Here is a 17,656-nt window from a genome sequence, read left to right on the forward strand (position 1 = left end):
GACGAGATTCTGGAAGAGAGTTCCACAACTTGAGGCCCGCTATGGAAAACATTTGGGGGGCAGATTTTATAAATCTGCGCACACGCGTACTTTTGTTCGTGCTCCAGGCGCGAACAAGAGTATGCGGGATTTCAATGGATACGCGTGTAGCCGCTAAAATCCGGGTCGGCGCGCGCAAGGCTGCCCAAAATTGGCAGCCTACGTGCGCCGAGTCGCGCAGCCTGCCTCCGTTCCCTCCAAGGCCGCTCCAAAATTGGAGCGGCCTCGGAGGGAACTTTCCTTTGCCCTCCCCCCACCTTCCCTTCCCTTCCCCTACCTAACCCACCCCCCCCCCGGCCCTATCTAAACCTCCCCCCTACCTCTATCACGAAAGTTACGCCTGCTCGAAGCAGGCGTAACTTTGCGCGCTGGGCCGGCTGCCGCACTCCATGTTCCGGTCCGGGGGCTGGTCCAGGGGCCGCTGTCACGCCTCCGGAACGCCCCCGGGCCGGAACCACGCCCCCGGACATGCCCCCGAAATGCCACCTCACTCCCGATATGCCCCCGAAACGCCATGTCACTCCAGGCACGCCCTCCGACATGCCCCTCCATGCAAGCCCCGGGACTTATGCGTGTCCCGGGGCTTGCACGCGACGCCGAGCCTATGCAAAATAGGCTCGGCGCGCGCAGGGGGTGTTTGGGGTAGGTTTTCGGGGGGTACGTGCGTATCTTACGCGCGTACCCCTTTGAAAATCTACCCCTTGGTCTCTTATTTGCGTTAGGTGTGTGTTCAGAGTTGAAGGAACTATTAGAAGTCCTTTGTTTTGTGATCTTAGGGCTCTCTGTGGTGTGTAAAATTGAAGTGTAACTCCTAATAAACATGGGTCAATATTGTTGATACTGAAATGAATTCTGATAATGAATTCTGGATTGTAGAGGGGGCCAATGCAGTGCTATCAGTGAGGGCATGATGTGTTTGAATTTCCTTTTCCCTAATAAGAGTCTAGCAGAGGCATTTTGAAGTAACTGTAGTGGTTTTAGAAGACCTAAGGGTAGGCCTAGTAATAGGGAGTTACAGTAGTACTGTACTGTATTGATTTATATACTCTTTGCTGCAATAAATCATTCCTGACTTTTTGTAACTCAATAAATTCCTGTCTCAAATGTACTGAAAGCTGAGCATTCAAAGTAGCTTTACATTACTTCATTTGAGCGTCAAGTTGAAGAATTCTAGCATTTATCCATTTCTGTTTTGATTTCACATAGCTAATTATTTCACTTCTTAAAACCACCTTTACAGTTTCCCAGAACAGCATAGGATCGTGACTAAGCTGGGCATTAGTTTGCGAAAATAACAGCCACTTATCCCTTAAAAAGTCAGGGATTAATGCATCCTGGAAAACTTCTGGGAGCATACGCCATATCTTCAATTGGCTCTCTTTTTGTGTCCAGCTCACTTTATATAGAACCGGAGCCTGATCTGATATTTCTATGACTGAGTCACTAGAGGGAACATTTTATCTGAGAGTAAAATGCAATCTATACAAATAGATGTAGAATATGCATGTGCATGATGAGTATAGTCACATTGGGGTTGAGTAATTTCCATACATCTATCATTTTTAATTACTTGCATAAAAAGGGTATTCCCTTCTTGGAGCTCATTGGTTTTTGCAAACTAAGTGGATATCAATCATAATTGGGATCAACTATACAATTCGTTTCCCCCCCCCCCAATCCCCCCCCCCCCCCAACCCCCCCCCCAATTCCCCCCCCCCCCCCCCAATCCAATCCACTGCCCACCTCCTCTAATTTGGCCAAAGTTTTGTAAAAAAAAAAAAAAAAAAAAGCATGGTCATAGGAGTTAGGAGCATAAACAGAGGCCAGAATAACTTCTTCCTCCATCAACGATCCATACAGAATTATATACCTGCCCCCTGGATCTTTAATTTCTTTGTGCATCTGAAGGTCTATAGCTCTATTTATGAGAATCGCAACCCCACAACTTTTAGATGAGCCTGATGAAGCAAAGACTTGTCCCACCCACTTACATCGAAGCTTAAGATGTTCCCTATCAGTCAAATGTGTCTCTTGCTGACAGACTACATCTCCTTTAAGTCTATTAAGATGAGACAGTTTTTTTCACGCTTGACAGGAGTTCCTCATTCCAAGTAAAACCTCTAATTGTTGATAGTGAAATAAAAAGATATATGAACACATGTCTTTACCATATAATTGGGAGGACTACCTGTCTGACTCCAAGCGGCAGTACCCCCACAGTCAACCATCTCGGTATTTTGAACTAATCTAGCATGCACTTTTGCGATCCTGTTGCCTGTCCTCCCCATCCTTTTACCACTCCCCTTATTTACCAACCATACCATACTCTTACGCTGTAACTCGAGCCCAGGGCTCACAATCAGGTTCAGGTACTATCCCCCAGTCTATGAATTGTGTCACAGAAATAAACTCAAATGCAGTATCGTCATCAAAGTAATGCAAGCATTTTGAACATAGAAAAATAAACCCTAATAGGTGTTGAAAAGTATATCTCCCTCTCACAATTCAAGCTGGACAATTTCAAACTTTTAGATCCAGCTGTCCTGATAATCCTACCACCAAGTGAAAGCGCTCTTTTCCCACAGTCAGCCCTCCTTAGATAAAGAATCAGTCAGGTCATGCAATATCTTTTCTGCGGCCTTTGGTGCGTCAGCATGTAGGATCTTTCCGTTTACCCACAGTTTCAATAGAGCTTGAAAGAATAACGAGAAACATATGTTCTTTCTCACCATCTCTGAGCGTATGTTTGAAAAGGCCCTGCGTTGTGTCACTACCTCCACAGAGAAATCCTTGAACATCTGTATTTTACCATTGTGGTATGTAACTTTTTTTTTTTACTTTTGTAGGCCTGCAGAAGCTGAAATTTATATGCTTAGTTCAGGAAATGCACGATTACCACTCTTGACAGCCTTTGTGTGTGAGCTTGTTCACCAGTTTACCCGCCAAAGAATCCACATCTACCGACTGCAGCAACCAAGCCTCAAATAAAGGAATCAAATTGAGATCAGGGATAGACTCTGGGAAGCCCTGAACTTCAGGTTATTCCTCCTTGAACGGTTGCAGCACAATATCAGTTTGACTTTGGGAATCTGACGGAATTCCTGGAATCCTCTGCAGTGGAGATATCTGAAAGAGCCACCTTACTAATATCATTTGTTTATGAACAAGATCTTAGTCTAGTCATGCATAGTTACTTTCAGAACTTGGGGGTCAGTTTTCTTCGGCAATTTGTCCAAGTTTTTCCAGACCTAGCTAAAGCCACACAGGAGAGAAGGAAGGGCTTCTTGCCCCTGCGTCAGGAGGCCCAGTCTATAGGGGCAACATTTCAGTTAAAATATCCCTGCAAATGTATCTTAAAATCCAATAATGATGTATATATATTTTTTTATTCCAGAGCAGCTTAAATTGTTTGTGGATTCTCGTAAGAGGTTGTTTCCCACCTCCACTCCACAAGAAAGCCTCATAACTTAGGAAATAATTAATGGGTATTTAATACATGCTATGCTATTTCTGTGTACATTTTGGGGTAGATTTTCAAAGGGTTGTGCGCGTAAGATACGCACGCAACCCCCGAAAACCTATCCTATCTTGCATAGGCTCAGTGGTGTGCGCAAGCTCCGGGACGCGCGTAGGTCCTGGGGCTTGGCATTCTGGGGGCGGGGCCGTGGGTGGGGTGCCGGCCCGGGGGCATTCCGGGGCAGGACCGAGGCCTCCGGAACAGCCACTGGGCTGGGGGATGGAGAGCCAGCGCGTGCAAGTTACGCCTGCCCAGAGGCGTAACTTCTTCAATAAAGGTCAGGGGGGGTTAGTTGGGGCTGGGGGGTGGGGGGTGGGTTAGATAGGGGAAGGTGCGGGGGGTGGAAGGAAAGTTCCCTTCAAGGCCGGTCCGATTTTGGAGCGGCCTCGGAGGGAACAGAGGCAGGCTGCTCGGCTCGGCGCGCGCAGGTTGCACAATTGTGCACCCCGCTGCGAGCACCGACCGTGGATTTTATAACGTGCGCGCAACAGCGTGCGCATGTTATAAAATCGGGCATAGATTTGTTCGCGCAACCCGGCATCTACGCCCGCGCGCACGTTATAAAATCTGGCCCTTTTCTTTTTTTCCTTCTGTTGTGCTCCTCAAATGCTCTCCTCCCCCCTTACAAAGTATTTGTGGTATGATATACGATGAATGTTTCCTACTGGAATAATATTACTGTTTACGTTTCTGTTTTTTTCTGAATAAAGTTTAATGCTTTGTAATAATTTTTAAAATTAAAAAAAAAAAAAAGAATGAACAAATAAAGCTGGGAGGGTGTAGTCTGGTCATCACCTACTTTTACAGCTTGAAAGGAGGCCTCATTACCTTTAGAGTAACCTGCACAGAGTGGCAGCTATAAACCTTCAACTTAACTGGGCTGATTAGATGAACTCTCTTAGTTTTTCTGCCATCATTTACTGTCACCAGGTTTCATACTGCCATTCTGTACCCACTAGGCTCAGCTTCCATAGAAGCATAAATTAAATAGATTAATATATATTGTCAATCATTTTAAGTTCAAAACCTAGTCATAAAAAAAATACCTTTGGGTTTAAGTCATACAAATCTAATTTAATTTTCTGCAAAAATGAGTTCTAGCATCCTGGGTATTACCTTCTGATATTGCCTTCTTCCTCTGTAGCAATGGAGTATGCAGTATTGTACAGTGAGTCTTGCAGAAAATGGAAAATTGAAAAAATTATTATTCCCAAACGAAGATGATTTGTTAAAGTGCGCAATTTGTGGTGAATAGCTATGGATACAAAGTAGTTTTAGAGGGAGTGGGATTAGTCAGGATTTTCATGTAGTTGTAAGGATATAGGAAGGTAAAATGATACTGTTTGTAAACATTAACATTAAAGTGTGAGCCTGATATTTATCCGCATAGGGGGTGAAGAATTTATCCAACCAAAGGGAGTCATTCTTTAAAACGCGATGGGCCGTTATCGCGTGTGTTAGAATGTTATTGCACGCGATAATGCACACGCTAATCTGTGTGTTTTGGGCAGGGTAGAAAAAACATTTATTACGGTACCGCTGCAGGCAATAATGTTTTACACATTATCGGCAATAGCACTGGAAATAACACCACCTTTTGCGATGGGTGAGAAAACACCGCCGCGATGAGGTCTGCTGCACACTATTGCCCCTCCCCTTTTTTTCACAACTCATCATTCCGCTATAATTTATAGGAGAATGATGAATCCTGGGGCAAGTTAGCCAAATAGCTTATCAAGGCATCCCATTAAATATAGCCACAGAAATCCTAGTTAGCTGGAAAAACTTAATCCAACTAACTTTAGGACAGCTCTCTAGTATAACCAGACTAAGGACCTGATTCATCAAGTTATTTTCCCATGGACACATAATGGGTGAAGAGCCTTAGTGAATCAGGCAGTTAGCCTGTTATATTATTCATCTAACTCTCATTATCAGGTTAACTGCTAACTAAACTCTGCCCCATAACACCTCCAAGTTATCCAGATAAGTTTTATCTGGCTAATTACTTAGCCAGGTTACTTGGACGTTTTTGGGGTGCGGAAATTTTATGTTTAAGCTCTTTTTAAATTGGAAGTAAAGAAATCAACTACATTGCCTGGCATACATTTGTTCTTTATGTATATCAGACTACAATGCACAAACCATAGTTTTGCTTTCTCATTTTTATCCAACCATAATAAACAAAAGTACATGTTAAGATTTCTTATTTAAAAAAAAAAAAAGTCTTGTTAAGTGGCCACATCAATAATGAAGCCTTTACATAGTAAGGGTCAGATTTTCAAAGGTACGCTCGCGGCCTGCATTTGTGCATGTTACACGGCGCGCACAAATGTATGCCTGATTTTATAACATGCGCGCATAGCCACGCACATGTTATAAAATCAGGAGTCGGCACGCGCAAGGGGGTGCACCTTGTGTGCGCCGAGCCCTCGGGGAGACCAGCTGGCTTTCCCTGTTCTCTCCCCCCACCTTCCCCTCCCTGTCCCGCTCCCCAGCCTGAACCCCCCAGTACATCTGGCCCCGCCCTGCCCCCGGACCGCCCATTTTCCAAGCCCCGGGACTTACATGCGTCCCGGGGCTTTATGTGCACCGCCGGACTTTTTGAAAATAGGCCCGGCGCACGTAAGTCTTTGAAAATCTGCCCCTAAATGACCATGGGGGTCATTTTTCAAAATGCGGTAAGGCGTTTTCGCATGCGATAGGCCTTTAACGCATGCGAAAACGTGTTTACCGCATGCGATCGCACCATATCGTATGGTGCGATGCAAATTCCAAAATGGGAGGAGTAGGGGCGGAGAGTGGGCTGGGTTAGGCTCCCTGCGAAGAGTATCGCACAGCCATAACGCAGATTTTTAACTACACCTTTTTCAAATGCGTTAGGCGGTGCGATAGTGGCCGTGACCATGCGGAAAGGGTTTATCTCCATTTGCGATGTGTTCCGTAAGGTGTATTTCAGAGGATTTGAAGGCTCCAGAGCCCCGGAGGGAGGGGTAGAGAGAGAGAGAGAGAGAGAGAGAGACTGGCCATAATAGCATGTCCCATACATAATGTGGAAACTCTCAACCTAGCTTGATGTTACCCAGGTAGAGAGTCCATCAAGCTAGGTTGAGAGACCCTTGCCCAAATCTCATCTTGGAGTGAGTTTCCTCACTCCGAAGGCCAGCTAATCTTCACAAGAGACCACTGTTCTGTTCGTACGTCTCATGTACAATGTGAAAGCGGCCCCTAACCCCCTACACTCTTACCTAATCCCCACCTCGAGTTACTAGGTGGGCCTATCCTAGGGATACAAATACCTATGTATGGGACATGCTATTATGGCCAGTCTCAGTCTCTCTCTCTCTCTCTCTCTCTCTCTCTCTCTCTCTCTCTCTCTCTCAAAAACGGGTCCCCCAGTGGTTGACTGCAGGAAATACATCAGGTTTGGCACTTATCGCAGAATATGAAATGGTTTCACAATGTGCACTAACTTAGCTCTTCGCACAGGTAATTATCACAAAATGTGATACATTCTATATTAGCATAAAACACGCCCCTTTTGCTATCGCATGCGGTACTTACCGCATTTTGATAAATCCAGGCCCATGTTAGGAAACAGCAACACATAACAAGTTTCCCAGTATCTCAACTCCTCCTTTATTAAAATAAAATAAATATCCTATACCTCTGATCTCCCTAATAATCCCCTTTCTCTCTCTACTTTCTCCCCTCCTCCCTCCCCCATCAAGGTGAAGTAAACAACACTACATCTGGCTAAGTCATAAACTTAAGCTGGACAAACTACTTGAATATTGATCTCTGTATTTTTTGCCTGAGTATAAGAATTTAGTCCTGTAGTTCTTTTTGGGTTGTCCCTAGACTTTTTTTTTTTCTTTTTAAAGCTTTTGCAAAACCCATATATAACAAGGGGAAATTTTCAAACTGTGCACATTAGTGCAAAAAACACATGTACGTTTTAGGTTTTTGGAGTGAGCATGAAGGAGCGCGATAAAGGGGCCTCCCCCTTTGTGCTCCCTTTTATGCGCGTCCTGTCGTGCCCCAGGTCTTTCTTGCTATTGGTGGGTTCTCTATTTTTTATTTCTTCATTCTCTGTATTTTATGCCTCTGTATCAAGTTTTTTTCTATCCCTACGGTTACTGGTCATGGAAGGTATGGCTCCCTTAATAATTCTAAATATCTTAAGTTCTCTCGTGTTCCTTGTTTTATAGTTCCTGTCAGGAAAGAGTCTCAAGGTAATTCTATTCAGATTCAACTGTTTAATTTATCATTAATTGATACACAGTCTAGCTCCTGTAAAGATCCGATTTTTTTTTTCTCCTGGATAATGCTCCTGATTGTTATGCATTACTGAGTCCTGGCTCTCTCAGTCAGACATGGTAATACTGCAATCTCGAAGCCTTGTCTGAGCCAATGGGGTGGGAGCCTCCTGATTTTTAACAAAAAAGGATTTATTTTTAAAACTTCTCAATGTGACATGGCAACCCTGTTTGAAGTTTTGCTCCTATGCTTTCAAATGAGCATTTGCTTATTTTATTGCCCTCTGGGATCTGTCGTGCATAATCCGTCACCAGTAATTGAGTTTTTATCATGTACCCTTTTTGATCCACATTTCATTATAGTTTTAGGTGATTTTAATTTTCGTCTCGATTCTAACTCGTTGCATCCCTCTGCAGTTGCCTCTTCTGATGTAATCTTGCTATCAATGAGCCTACCCTTAACTTGGGAAATATGCTTGTTCTCATTTATGTTCCGTCAGCATTCACCTGTCATGCCTCTCCCTGGGCATCTAGTCAGCCAATTTCTTGGTCGGACTGTTTACTTTCTTGTAAATTATCTATTTGCAGTAATGTTTTTCTGGTGAAGCCTTGTCCATCTCCTTTTTTATCATGCAAGAATACTGATTCTGCTATCATTCAGGATCAATGCATAAACTGGTAAATTTTGACCCGTCTAATACTAGTGATGCAGTGACTACCTTTCAACATATTTTAGTGAATACTTATGAGGAAATGGTGTCTGAACGTCTTATTTACCCCTATAATATGCTCTGGTTTACTCCTGCTCTTAGCATAAACAAGCAGTATGCAGAGTAGAACGCCACTGGCAGAAATCTAAGTCAGATTCTGATTTAGAATGTTATTGCACCTGTTTACATTTCTTATAAATCCCTCTGAAATTATGCTAAAAAAAGATTTTTTGCTAAAAAAAAAATAAAAAATTAATAATGCTGTGGGAATAATTCTAGAAAATTTTATATAGTAAAAAAAATTATTGCTGATCATTCTATCTCTAAGTCAACTGAATCTCTATTGGTTTCAACCAAATGTGAGAATTTTGCCAGCTCTTTTGATTAAAAAAAAAAAATTGGAAGAAATTCTAAGTAAATTCCGGAAGGTTGACTCACTTTCTCTCCCTGACTCTCCTAATTCTTCTGCTCTCTGAGATACTTCTAGTGAAGTTTCTGATTCTGAAATTGAATGCATTGCAGCAAAATTAAACACTGCTTTTTGTCCTCTAAACAGTTATTTTCCCGCAGGTAAGCAGGTTGAATTAGCCATGCTGTCTGGGGACGTCTTCAGGGACGGCGGAGGCGGAGCTTCCCCTAGCAGACAGAGCTTTGCTCTGTGTGAGCCTGCGCATACTTTCCCGCGCGGCACTATTTTCCTTTCAGTCTTGTTCTTCTGTGCGCGAGCCGCACGCGGAGCTCCTCAACTCTTCTCGGTCCAGTGTTCTTCGACTGTTTCTTCACCACCCAGTTTTACATGTGTAAATGCTTTTGAAAATCAGGCCCATCATCTTTTTAAAACAAAAATATTAACGTTTGACAGCATTTTTGTACTTTCTGGGTTAGGTGTAATAGCAGCAGTTCCTCAAATGCAAGTTATATTAACAGGGTACTGAAAATAAGCAAATGAATCAGGTTCTATATTCAAGAATATCTCATGAATGTTCATGTACAAATGCTATAAAACAGACTGGTTTAGGATTTCAAGAACTGGATTTAGAAATAAGTGTATTATAATAATTTGTTAACCCTGTCACAGATACTGAGATAGTTGTGTGTTGCTATCGCAGAATACCTGAATGTAATCCGCTCTGAAGTGCCTGGAAAGTGGAATATAAATCAATTAAATAAACAATGCCATGTTATTTATTTATTTGAATTTCCTTTTCTAACTCTAGTCCCTGGTTCCCTTCCTCAAGGTAGAGGGAGTCAAGGTTTCAGAAACTCTTGTGAGTGGTGGTATTCAGTGTGGTTTGTTTGCTTTGTTCTTCTATGATAATAGATCAGAACCCTCTGTAATGTTTGAGACTTATGTTACTATCCTAATGTCTTTGGATGTGACCTAATTTCCAGGTTAGTACTTGGCAGCAGACTAGCTCTCAGTGAGAAAGAGAGCTTTTTTTTTCATAACATTGATATTATTACTTTTAAATGTCAAAGGGCCTTGCAGAAAATATTTATAGCTCTCATGTGGCCACTGGGATTTTCTATTCAGTTAACAGACTCCTGTAGACTGATGAATTTATTAACTTGGTGAGTCAAAGAATTTTTGAGGATTAATCAAGTTATCTGCTGCTGTAAGGAATATTGAAAGTCTATTAAGTCAAGTATATATCAGGTCTTTTCTCCAAAGACATGCATAGTTAGGATTTTATTCTAAGTTTCAGAGCTTTCAGAATAGGGTTGCCAACTTTTCCTCAGACCATGAGTGGACACTTGAGAGCAGGGTGTAGTGGTGATTATTCTTTTCCCCCTCTTTTGCATAAATTTGCATATATTTTATATAAAGTTACTTGGAACCCATATATTAGGCCTATTATAACATATATTGGGTATAGGCTTGGCCTTCAGAAAGTCATGAGTGTACTAATATAGTAAACTTCCCATAGCAAAATAGGACTAATTGCCAGCACTCAAACAGTAACAGTATTATCCATGAAAATACAACAATGCAAATATTACACCAAGCCCTAAAACACCAATACACCTCTTATTATGAGAAAAGAACAAGCTAAGATGCTATAATTTCCTACATATAAGCTATATGCTAGCAGAATACCTCTTCACAGTCACACAGGCAGAATACAGATAGACCCCTGCCAAATATAGAATAAAGAGACCACAAAATTTAAATAGAAACATGCAAACATATACTGAATTGGAAACCCCCAACAAGCCGGATTCTATGCAGTGCAATAATGAAAAAACTGAAACATCACCATTTCTCATAAAACATCAATAATGGAAAAACGGAAACGTCACCATTTCTCATAAAACATCAAATAATAAAATCAAGAAATATAAAACATGAATCATAATAGTAAAACCATACTGATAAAAAGAATTAATATTTCTAAACAGCTGCTGAATAGAACATCCAATAATTAAAAACTTATGTAAACTTATAAAATGTTATAACATTTCCCAAACACCAGTAAAATCTTATCTTATCCTATAGTTAATTCTGATTTTATCCTATAGTTAATTCCTCCCCTTGGTTTTTTTGTTTGTTTCTCGCATTTGTATTATTATCCAATGTTCGATGTTTATTTTAAAGCCAGTGGCTACATTACATTTTCTGTAATCCGATTAGATGTTCCAAACGATTATCGGTATATAAAAAATTCTAAATAAATAAAATAGATAAAATATTTCAAATCAGCAGACCCATCAAATAACACTCAAATTAAACTAATAAAGATTTTAAAGCCTTCAGCTTTCCATAACTGGGAACTTTTGATTTCTAATCACCTCACAATTGTTATGGATTATTGGGGAATGGGAGGAGGAAAAGGTGATGCACAAATTCTCTCCTCTTACTCATATACACATACATATATTCTCTCATACACACACTCAGTCCCTCTCTTTTACATGGACGGACACACAGACAACATATACACACATGCTCCCTCTCTAACATATGCCCTCACATGTGCTATCATATACACGCTCCCTCTCACATACATTCTTACTCTCACAGCTATGCTCTGACATGCTGTCAGTGACACACACTCCCTCTCACATATCCTTCACTGACACACACATGCTTTATAAATTAGTTATAAATGGATGGGCAGCAAGGGAGGTTAAGGGGAAAAATGGGAGTCTCTACACTTATATACCACATGATTTGTACATAACACCAACTTGCTAAGGTGGTTTTGGTTTTCTTTAATTTTTGTTACACAATAAACTGACTCTTGGTTCCTCTGGCTACAGCAGCCAATAGCAGGAGGGATGACAGAAAACACATGGCAGTATGAGGTGACTGACTGAGCCTGTGATAGGTGACCAGATTGAGATGAGACCTGCCCATCATGGGAGAGAGGGGGGCCGACAGTAAAGAAGTGTAGCAGCGGCAAAGCTGCATTGGGTCCGGAGGAGGGGGGGGGGGGGGCACGCCAGTGTTGCCCCAAACATGAGGGACAGGATGAAAGTCCCGAAACTGAGACAGCTGAGGGACTGTGATGGGAGGGATAGAGGGAGGCACTTTACCTGCAGCAGCAGACAGGATGGTAAGCCAAGGTGGTAAGCTCAGGCACATGGTATCATGGCATGTGTGCTGTGTCAGCTTCCTGGCCATGTGTGTCAATATGCATCACACAGGCAGGAAAATCATGAGGCAGCTACAGCAAGCAGGGCTTGTAGATCACCTGAGCCATTGAGGGAGGAGGGTCAGGCTGAGCCTACTGAGTTGAGAGAGGAGAAGATGCCTGGGAAACAGTCCAGGAAGTTCAAACATGAACAAACGCTCGAGGCAAGGAGAATGCTTCTCTTTTCTCTTCTGTGGTTGTGCATGCTGTCAAAAGCAAACAACCACAGCCTCTGTGAGCTAATAGTTCTGTTTTTTGTTTTTTTTTTTAATAGATATTGGAACTATCCATAGGTCCATAGATAAAAGCAGGCAAAATCAGAGCTGGATTTTTTTTTTTTTTTTTGCTGCCCTATAAGGGAGGCATCATCTTCACAGTTCCAATGCGTTTCACTTGTTTTCATTCTGATTTTGTTATGCTGGATTTATGTATACAGTATCCATGACAGAGGTATAGAGTGCCCCTTAATGACTGTAACTTTTAAAGTTGCATGCATTTTATGATATAGTAGTCATATCAGTCATAATTTAGGTAATAGAAGCAGAAGGAAAGAAATTTTCTGGAGAGGAATTGATGGAGAAACCTCTCCGAGGAGAGGCAAGGCGAGAGGGAGCGTTATCGAGGCTCCAATTTTACCTGGGAGCCTGTGTTCCACCCGAAAACGGCCCGAACCACACCCCTTTTGTGATGTCATCATCTGGAGCCAGGAATACCAATAAATTCGAGGCAAGTGCAGCTGCCAACTCGGAGGAATTGGTGGAGAAACCTCTCTGAGGAAAGGCAAGGTGAGAGGGAGCGTTATCGAGGCTCCAATTTTACCTGGGAGCCTGTGTTCCACCCAAAAATGGCCCGAACCACGCCCCTTTTGTGATGTCATCATCTGGGGCCAGGAACACCAATAAATTCGAGGCAAGTGTGGCACGCAGCCGCCGGCACGCAACCGAAGCCACGCGCCAAAGGGATGCACCCCTTATCGAGAATTTTTTCCTCTAATTTATATGGGGAGGAAAAGAAAAACCAAGGTTTGGACATCTTTACCAGCTGTTTCTACGGCTAGAGGACCAATGGACTCCCATGTTTTGAGGAAAGTAAGTCAAACTGCCCGTAATTTAATTTCAGAAATATCTTTTTTATCTGAATCCCCTGAGAGCTCCTGCCTAATGCAGCAACCCCAACAATCACATGGTGTACCTTTCTCCACTCCCCTAAGTTTGACAAGTACAGTGATAACATCAAACACTAACTCTGTAATAACCACTATTGGTGGGGATACAGAGGTATTAGGGGCACAGGGGGATATGAGACTACCAGTAGTAGGATCAGACCCTATTGACCCCCAAAATGTCATGCTGGGGGATGTTTGGAAGGCAATTAATGAACTACAGAAAGCTGTCTACTTCAATTATTCAAAATAATAAAATATGTAATGAGATTAAAAGTGATATAGAAAAGCATAATAAACGTATAACTCATATAGAGGAAGTTGGTAAAAATGTATCATCACAGATAAATGTGTTACAAATGGCAAATAATTCATTTATTAAAGATAGTTTAACAACTCAAAGACAGCTAGAAAATCTGGAAAATATAATTAGAGTAAGAAATTTAAGGCTCTTGAATTTTCCCGTTACCAGATTAATATCTGCATATGAATTATTTAGGAAATATCTAATGGAAATTTTGTCAATCTCAAGTGTGGACGACGAGTATCGCTAAAATATATTATATTCCCTATCCCAGATTTATCACTAGGAGCAACATTCTTTTTAAAATTTCCTTGTAAATGCTCAGTAGTACTCCAGAAAAATAAATTTATTTTCCAGGACCCAGCCCATCTGGAATCCTTTCTGGCAGCTAAAGAAGGTTGAAGTATAAAAAGCTGTTCAATGAAGTAATAAATCTCCTGTATTTGTAAAATATATATTTACATTTTTTTAATTTTTCCTGCTAGAATCCTCCCATTATGGGGACTAGGAATTTTGATGTATTAGTGTGATAAAAATATTGCCTTATGTTTACCTGACATGTAAAACTTTTTCTTATTGATTTTTTTTACAATTTAAGCTTGTTTAAAAATCTTAATAAACTATAAATTAAAAAAAAAAAATTTCCGTATACATATAGGGGTAGATTTTCAAAGGGTTATGCGCGTAACCCCCCGAAAACCTACCCCCAACCCCCCCTGCGCGCACCGAGCCTATCTTGCATAGGCTGCCGGCGCGCACAAGTCCCGAGGCTTTCCTGGGGAGGGCGTGTCGGGGGCGTGTCACGGCCGGCGCGTCATTGGGGGTGTTCCGGGGGTATGGCCGTGGCCTCCGGACCAGCCCCCGGACCGGACCATGGCGCACCGGCGGCCGGCCCGGCGCGCACAAGTTACGCCTGCCTCAGGCAGGCGTAACTTGTGCAACAAAGGTAGGGGGGGTTTAGATAGGCTGGGGGGGTGGGTTAGGTAGGGGAAGATGTGGGGGGGTGGAGGGAACAGAGGCAGGCTGCGCGGCGCGTGCCGATTTTGGGCAGCCTTGCGCTCGCCGACCCCGGATTTTAACAGATATGTGCGGCTACACACGTATCTATTGAAATCCGGCATACTTTTGTTTGCCTGCGCGTAATTTTATAAAATCTGCCCCATAATTTGAGGTCTTACTGAGAGATTGTTGCTGCAAGTAGAAATGAAGGGAAAATGTATTTTAAAAGCAGAGCTCCAAAACTATTTTAGTTTATTTTTTCTGGAACAAAAGGCTTTGGATATTATTCCAAACAGGAGACTTGTAAACCAGCTTGGCAGCTGTGGGTCCTAAAGTGGCAATGTGGATTAGAAAGTATTAGACCAATAGAATGTAGTTGTAAGAGGATCTAACTTTCAGGCAGATGCAATAATCTTCATGTTAAGGAACTGTGTGCTGGCTTTCAGTGCATGGTTTTAATGCATAGATTAAAATAGTTTTTAACTCCCAATGCAGCAAGCTAATGATATGCTAATGCATCAGGAGTTAAAAAGTGTGTAGACTGAGTTAAAATGTGCATGTGGCATAGGCTGAATAATCATTTTAACTTGGGGTGGGGGGAGGGTAATCCAGGGAAGAAAGAGACCGTGCTGAGAATAAAAAAAAAAAAAGCTAAATCATACTTATCTGGCTAAGTGGCATTGGAGTGGGAATGACTTTTTTTTGTTGTATGTGCCAGCACTGCAGCACTGGAAATTTAACTCCATCTCTGATCCAGGAGTTAAAGTTTCCAGTGTTAAGAAAATCCGGGTTAAGCCAGCTCACCTCTCTGCATTAGGGAGTAATGCTTAATGCCCTCTTTTGTATGGGATTTCTGTGTGAGGGCACTAAGCAGTACTCACATTTTGGAATGCACATTTTCTGCATGCAAAATTCCTTATTGCATCAACAGTAAGTCTTGTGCACAGAAAATGTGCATTCACGAGCAGGTAAAGCTGTGCGTTTGGTTGAGCACATCTTTCTGCATCGGCCTCTTTGAGTGGTGAAAGACGCCAGCAGTTCTACCACTGTGATCTGTCTTAGTTCTCTTCGGTGTATTTGTAAATATTGCCAAGGAGCTAGAACAGAAGTGGCCATATCCCAGTCAGGTTTTCAGGATTTCCACACGAATATGCATGAGATCTATTTGCATGCAGAGAAGGCAGTGCATGTACTTAGATATCATGCATATTTGTTGTGGAAATGCTGAAAACCTGACTGGGCTGCAACCTTCTAGGACTGAGTTTGGCCAGCTCTGGTCTAGAAAGTAAGATTTATACCTAAGATCTGCAGCAAGTTTTCACTGCAGTGAGACTGGAAAAAATGAGCAATTTATGAAAGTTAGACAAGTGCTCAAAAATGTGTCCATAAACCATTGTTAGCTATGTCGACTTGGTAAAGCCATTGCCTGTCCCTGGTTATGAGCAAGAAAGATTGGATCTATTCCTTAGGATCCCATCAGGTATTTGTGATCTCGATTGGCCAGTGCCAGAGACAGGATGCTGGGCTGGATGGACCATTTATGCCACTATTTCCCAACTCTTTCCTGGAGGCACCCCTAGCCAGTTAGGTTTTCATGGTTGCTATAGTGAGTATGCATGAGATGGATTTGCATACATTGGAGACCTAGGGGATGCAAATCTATCTCATGCATATTCATTGTGGATATCCTGAAAACCTGTTTGGCTAGGTGTGCCTCCAGGAGAGGGTTGTGAAACACTGTTTTAGCTAGCCTAGAATGGCATTTCTTATGTTGGAGAGTTTCACAGCTATTCAGCATCATTGTCTGGAAAGCTCTTGTGACATAAATGGACAGATGTCCACATTAAAATTAATATCACTTTTCACATAAAGTATTTGAAATGTGCTAAAAAAAAGAAATGAGATGTTAGTTTCTCTGTAAAAACCATTGAGACTTTATCTGAGGTGTTGCCAGGTCCCAGAGTTCAATGGAGGAGTACAGCGTGGAATACAGGCAATCTAATAGAAGACGGATAAAATGGAGCAAAGTACAAACCTTAAACTTTCTAAATAGGGACCTTTGTTTTCAGTTTTTATTTTATTTTCACTGGGAATTTATCACTGTTTATTATAACCAAACAAATGGCAGAAACTCAGTGAAAAAACAATTACTTTTTTACCTCAGTGATTTTATCCTGTTTTTGTTAGTTTGAATTAACACTGCTAAATTATTGAGGAAAAAAATAAAAACCGAAAATGAAGGGCCTTACCTATCATTTAAGAATTGCAGACCTAAACATGTATACCTTAGAGGAGAAGAGAGAGACATAGGATATGACAGATATTATGACTTTTTCAATAAAATGTAAATTTTAGAATAAAGATTCATAATATGAGGCTTTGTAGGTAGACTGACTGCTTCTACTACCTTTTCTGTTGCTCCAGAGTCTATCTGCAAAGCCTCATATCATGATGGGATGATGAAGGTGATAGTGGGGATGTGAGTGTGGAGAAGGCTTGACTGACCACTGTCACCACCCAGAGTGGCAGAGAAATTGACTGCAGGGTTGTTGCTTTCTTACAGTTCTTCAAAGAACAGCAGATTCTTAAGCAAGGATAGGTTATACTGCTGTTGCCATGGCAGAATCATAGGAAGCTAGGGTCCATGATTTACTGTATGTGTGTGCACTAAATTTGCTTGGTGTGTCTAAAAGGTAGCCATATCTAAATGTTATTTTTTAACAGGAGATATTTAGTATAGGTACCAATTTACTAAACACCAGTACATTTTGTGAAGTAACTACTAATAATTTTGAAGAAAGTGTCCTAGTGCACCTACCCTTAGAGAAATCTTTAGTTCATAAATATGAGCTATTTATGACACATTAAAGGATGTCTTCTATTGACAGATTAACCCAGTTGTGGAATATATTCTATTGGGCATTTCTTTGCTCTGAACAGTTTCCTGTGACTGAACAAGCTAGAAATCTGAAGAGAATCTTTGAGATAACCAACACAAATAGTACATCATGTTCCAAAATCTTCCTTCTGT

General features: G+C 41.7%; 1 protein-coding gene across 4 annotated transcripts in view; it reads left to right on the top strand.

Moving 5' to 3' along the window:
• DOCK3 (dedicator of cytokinesis 3) overlaps positions 1-17,656 on the top strand; it is a 1,203,328-nt gene that overhangs the window by 364,168 nt on the left and 821,504 nt on the right. Inside the window, exon 1 of one of the 4 annotated variants that reach the window (XM_029599544.1) lies at positions 13,065-13,248. The exons of the other annotated variants lie outside the window; for them this stretch is intronic. Within the exon in view, the coding sequence (XP_029455404.1) occupies positions 13,159-13,248 (90 nt within the window). The 5' untranslated portion in view covers positions 13,065-13,158. Of the gene's footprint in view, positions 1-13,064; positions 13,249-17,656 lie in introns of those variants that run through there. 4 annotated transcript variants of the gene reach the window in all.

Source organism: Rhinatrema bivittatum, chromosome 4, assembly GCF_901001135.1.
Source record: "Rhinatrema bivittatum chromosome 4, aRhiBiv1.1, whole genome shotgun sequence".
NCBI classification, from domain to species: domain Eukaryota; kingdom Metazoa; phylum Chordata; class Amphibia; order Gymnophiona; family Rhinatrematidae; genus Rhinatrema; species Rhinatrema bivittatum.